The sequence below is a fragment of the Mercurialis annua genome, linkage group LG2 (genome assembly GCF_937616625.2).
Source record: "Mercurialis annua linkage group LG2, ddMerAnnu1.2, whole genome shotgun sequence".
NCBI lineage: Eukaryota > Viridiplantae > Streptophyta > Magnoliopsida > Malpighiales > Euphorbiaceae > Mercurialis > Mercurialis annua.
Genome location: NC_065571.1, coordinates 40,049,317 through 40,055,555, shown reverse-complemented (window position 1 = coordinate 40,055,555; position 6,239 = coordinate 40,049,317). Strand labels below are relative to the sequence as shown.

Here is a 6,239-nt window from a genome sequence, read left to right as displayed (position 1 = left end):
AGTATCGTTTTAAAAGGAAGTTTAGAAGTTTCATTACAATAAAAGTGGTTATTTAATGATATTAAAATACTGGACTAATATTTAAACTATTTACTTAATAAACATACTTTTTCGAATAATTAGTAAATTGTATAAACTATTTGCCGAGCTCTAAACTCAATCATATAGAAAAGTGATGGACAACCTTACCCAAGGCAAACATCATGCACATAGATAATGGATAAAACAATTAATGGTAGATATTGGATAATGAGGTTAAATTTAACAGAAGATTAATATTTAATGTTCTAATAGTCATATTAGTTAGACAAAACATTGCAAATGTTGATGTGCGATTCTTCTAAATAAAGAATTAAATCAAAATGAAAGTATAAATTTTAAACATTTAGAATATAAATTTTAAAATTTAGTTAATGTATTTTATAAATATCTAACGCGTCATCTAACATCATTCACATACTATAATTAAAAATTTAAATATTATATTTAATAATTAAGATTATATTTTTTATTAAAATATATTATCTTATAATATTTAATTTATGCATACAAATATTTACGATGATTTATTAAAAATTTAAAATATTATATTTAATATATATAACGGGTCATATAGACTCACGTGCTACAATTTCAATTAAAAAAAGATTCTAATAATTTATTAAAATCTAAAGGATTATAATTTATAATTTATTTAATATTTACTAAATATAACGGGTCATGTAAATGTCGCTCACGTGTGTAGCACGTGGCGAAACGCTAGTAAATTATAAGTATAACGTATGGAGTCTACATATTATGGCATGGACCTACAATAATAGAAAGAAAATCGTAATGCACTGAACCACTACCTCACTTGTCAATTTGTCACGTGTTCCTTAAAAATAAAGTGGCAGTGGTTGAAAATAAGTGAAGAATGATGGTGATTATGAAAATAAAATGGTGATAACAAAAACAAAATCTCTTAAATTGTAATTAATGAAATAAAAAGCCATTTTATGGTTTTTGTTGTTATTTTCTCTAATTTTAATTTTAAAATATAAATAATGAATTAATTAAAAAATACTGATACTAGTTTTTTTTTTAAATCTTGGATCAAGAAATGAATTAGATGTAGTAAATACAAGTTTAATTAATTGAATTAATTCAATTTTTAAATTGTTATCGATTTAATTGAATCAACTAATGTATATTTGACACATACAAAGGATATTTAAAAATATAATTGATGCATCTCTAATACATATTCAATACATTTTCGTTATTTAAAACCTTTTTCTTTATGTCTTTTTAAGTTCTATTGCTAATATTTTTATATATCTCAGAGACTTTTCCAAAATTTTAATACATGTATTACATATATATTTTGTATACATATTTAATACACCTCCGATACATATTTAATAAATTTCCAATATATATTTAATATATATTCGTTGTTCGAAACCTTTTCCTTATATTTTGTATACATATTGATATACATTTGATATATATTTAATACATTTCCAATACATTTTTAATATATATTCGTTGTGCGAAATTTTTTTCTTATTTTTTTCTTATTTTTTAAGTTCTATTACTAATATTTTTATACATCTCAAAGACTTATCAAAAAATTTAAACATGTATTACATATATATTTTATATACATATTTGATATATCCCTGATACGTAATTTGTATATGATAGACACATTTTTAAAATGTATTAAATAGATAAATCGTTGATATATAATTTATACATGATATATACGTTTTTTAAAATATACTTAATAGATACATAATTTATACATAAGAAATATATTTTCTATGCATCAAACTCGTGTCTTGGTGTGTAAGAATAATGTATTGGATAAGTAATTTATAAAATTATATTTTTAAAATTGTACTCTCTCCGTCCCATAAAAATAGAAAAAATAGTATATTATAAGAATTAAAAAACTCATTAATTATGATTGATTTATTTGAATATTCTTACAATATCCTTTAAAGTTTTTAAGTATGAATCATTATAGCGTCACTATATCTAATTCTATAACAATAGAATCATGAGGGTATTTTGATAATTTTATCTTAAATTAACAATAAATGTGGCTACTTTTTATTTTTTATATAGAAAAAAAAGTGTTTATTTTTCTATTTTTATGAGACGGGGGAGTATTATTTGTGTATTTTTACATTTTTTAAAATTTAATATAGTTATATTTGTATTTATAAAATTAAGATTAATATTAATATTTTAAACTTTAAATATTAAATAAGTAATAAATAGATAAACTAAAAAAAGATTAGGTAAACTATTTGTTTTAAATAGTAGATAAAATTTAAATATTAAATAATTAAATAGATAAATTGTTTGTTTTATTAAAAAAATATATTATATTAACTGCCGGTCAGTAGAGCATGTGCACCAGCAGAGTTGGTGGACATGTTCATGCGTCACAGGCCTGACGCATATGTCAGGCCTGCTGACGTCAACAAATACGTAAAAAATGAGTTTTTTAAAAAAACATTGTACCACATGTAATCTTTTCTAGAAGGAATGTACCGCATGAACAATGAAGTACTTTTTAGGATATTTATGTAACCTACCCTAAAATGTTGGGGACATATTTGAATCTTTCCAACGTTGAGAGCTAATTTGATCTTAGAATAAAAATTTAAGGGCATAACTGACATTTTCCCTAAAAACAATTAAAAATGGGACAATGGATGTAATAGTATTTTTTTACAAACAATATATTTTCTCAGAATTTAATAAAATAATAATTTTTGTATTTTGTAAAATTAAAAAGTCTTTTTTCTTATAATATTTATTGCATTTAGTTATTTCATATAAATTAAAAAATTAATAGATATATCTTTATTTATTTATACTTTTACTAAAAATTTACTATTATTTTATATTTGGAAAATCTTTTTAATCTCACTAAATTTGATAGTGATAAATTAAAAAAATAACAATAAATGCTATTTGATATTCTAAACTGATAAATATTATGGATCAAAATATTTTTTAAACATTATGAATAATATAGAGAATAAAATTAGTATTTTCGTAATAAAATAGGTTAAACTATTAGAATTTTTTTAAGTAAACCGAATCTATCACATCATCTGTAAACTAAATCAATTATATTATAACACCTTATTAAAATGATGATAATTTTTTTATAAATATACAATAAATCTGTTCAAGTTTTAATTAAAACATTAGAATTCTATTATTATTTTAATAAAATATTATAATATGATTAATTTAATCTACAGATGACATGATAGGTTCAATTTATTTGAACATTTCTATATTATTATTAACAATATTTCAACACAACACGAGTATTTAATGAAAAATAAAAAATTCAGTTGTATATGACATTCAATCATTCATATACTTGGTCTAGTAGAGTGATCAAATGGGCTTGTCCCACCAATCATTAAAGTAAATATCATGGCTGAATACATAGTTTGATCCCTGAACTTGTCCCATTTTATCTATTTAACCCCTGAATTTAACGTCTCACCTATCGAACCTCTGATTTTGTTAGATAAGCCGATTTGACCCCTGAACTTGATAAATACGTAAACATTAAATCCCTCCGTACATAATTTTTTCTAGAATGTTTTAAGTGACAGGTGGACACGGAAGGGTTCAATATTTACGTATTTATCAAGTTCAGAGGTCAAATCGGATTATTTAACAAATTCAGAGGTTCGATAGGTGAGACGTTAAGTTTAGGGGTTAGATGGGTAAAAAGGTACAAGTTCAGAGGTCAAATTATGTATTAAGCCTAAATATCATGAATGTTTAAAATTCTTCTCTCCCACCTACTTCATTCCAACTCATTATGGAATCCCACAACTCTTCACATTCTCAAATTCTCCTCCATCAACCACTGCCACTACCACCGCCGCCGCCGCCCACCAAAAAATCCCACCAAAAACTACCGCTAATTCCCCTCATCTTCCTCATCTTCTTTGAAGTCTCCGGCGGCCCTTATGGCGAAGAACCAACCGTCGCTGCAGCCGGACCACTCTGGGCCATACTCGGCTTCACCGTATTTCCCTTCATTTGGAGCATTCCCGAAGCTCTCATCACAGCGGAGCTCGCCGCACTCTTCCCCGGCAACGGCGGTTTCGTTATCTGGGCCGAAAGGGCATTTGGGTCTTTCTGGGGATCACTTATGGGTTCTTGGAAATTCTTCACTGGTGTACTTAACTTGGGTTCTGCAGTGATTCTTTGCATTGACTATCTGAAACTGTTAATTCCAATTTTATCCTCAGGTTTGCCTCGTTACATTGCAATTTTTACGTTGACTTTAATGTTATCTTTGGTAAATTACATAGGCTTAGCTATAGTTGGTTACACAGCAGTTATTTTAGGTATTATATCATTGTCTCCATTTTTAGCCATGACTTTAATCTCAATCCCTAAGATTGATCCTTCAAGATGGATAAATTTAGGGCAAAAGGGTACCCAAAAAGATTGGAATTTGTACTTCAATACATTGTTTTGGAACCTTAATTTTTGGGATAATGCAAGTACTTTAGCAGGAGAAGTTGAAAACCCACAAAGAAATTTTCCAAAAGCACTATTTTTTGCTGGTTTATTAGCAATTTTAGGCTACTTAGTGCCTCTTGTGGTGGCTATAGGGGTTGTACCATTGAACCAAGAAGATTGGAGTGATGGGTATTTGGCTAATGTTGCTGAAATAATTGGTGGTAAGTGGTTAAAAATTTGGGTTGAAATTGGTGCTTTTTTGTCAGTTGTTGGGTTATATGAAGCCCAATTAAGCAGCTGTGTGTATCAACTTGTGGGTATGGCTGATTTAGGATTTTTGCCTGAGTTTTTTGGAGTTAGATCAAGTTGGTTTGATACACCTTGGGTTGGAATTTTGTTGTCTACCATAATTGCATTATTTGGCTCTTGTTTGGATTTTGCTGACATTATTTCTTCAGTGAATTTCTTGTATTGTTTGGGTATGTTATTGGAATTTGCATCTTTTTTATGGTTGAGGAGAAAATTGACTAATATTAAGAGACCATTTAGAGTGCCAATTGGGTTGAATTGTCTGGTAATTATGTGCTTGATTCCATGTGGGTTTTTGGTGTATATAATGGCCATGGCTACTAAAATTGTGTACATAGTGAGTGCAGGTTTTACATTTATTGGTATTTTTTGGTATTTTTTCATGAATTTATGTAGATCAAAGAAGTGGGTTCGGTTTAGCAATGCAGAAGATTTGGGATATCAAAGGCTAGAATAGCATTTTGTATATGTAATTTACATTTGATTCATATGTAAATATACAAGTAATTTGTTATTGATTAGTTATTGTTTACTGCTGAACTTGCTATTGATTTGAAACATATATGTCTTTGTTAAGATTATCACAATGCTAAAAAGAAACTGTATAATTAATTAATATGATGGTATTTTTTGAGAGAGTTACAAAAATATACCAAAAAAGGGTGTTCTTTTCATGCGGTACAATTTTTTCACAATTGTTTTGCCTTCTATACCATCTACCAGTAAAAGATTATAAAAACCATGTGAATAATGATGTCAACGTGCGTCATTATGACACACGCTTACATCATGTGACTGGTACGCCAACACTAGCCATTCAAGCGCGGGTCTACACTGCTTAATAAACTCTTTTTTTTAATAAAAAAGTGTTTTACATGCTTATCTAATATTTAAATTCTAAAATATTTATATTAAATTTAAGTTTAAAAATATAAATATATTAAATTTAAAAATATATAAAATAAATAAAGGCTAATCACCTCAAAAACTACCGACCTTTCATTTTTTTTTCAATAACACCCTGACCTTGCAATTTCGTCAATTGCACCCTATTTTGTGTTTTTATGTTTCAATAGCACCCTAAAGTATTAAATTGAACTCTTTTTGTTTGGATAAAGTTCAAAACAAATTCTTCATATGTTTAAAAAACTCTAAATGTGAAATGATGTTTTAAATTATACATATAAACCCTCTTCTCTATAACAAAAAATATATAAATAAATAAAATAAATAAAAAATCACCGCCTCCCTTCGGACCTGTCGCCGCTTTCCGTCACCCCGTCCGTTTAAATTCCGTCACCGGTCTTCCATGGAAGACGAGCACCGGTCTTCCATGGAAGACCAAATCTGCTGGTCTTCCCGGGGAAGACCAGATCTGCTGATCTTCCCCATGGAAGACCAGCAGATCTGCAGGTCTTCCATGGGGAAGA

At 27.7% G+C, this 6,239-nt stretch overlaps 1 protein-coding gene across 1 annotated transcript; it reads left to right on the top strand.

The window, feature by feature from the left end:
* Positions 1-3,823: 3,823 nt before the first annotated feature.
* On the top strand, positions 3,824-5,349 carry LOC126666936 (probable polyamine transporter At3g13620). The gene has a single exon (XM_050359855.1). It carries the CDS (start codon positions 3,848-3,850, stop codon positions 5,264-5,266), a length of 1,419 nt encoding a protein of 472 aa, XP_050215812.1. The 5' UTR covers positions 3,824-3,847; the 3' UTR covers positions 5,267-5,349.
* The last annotated feature ends 890 nt before the right edge of the window (positions 5,350-6,239 follow it).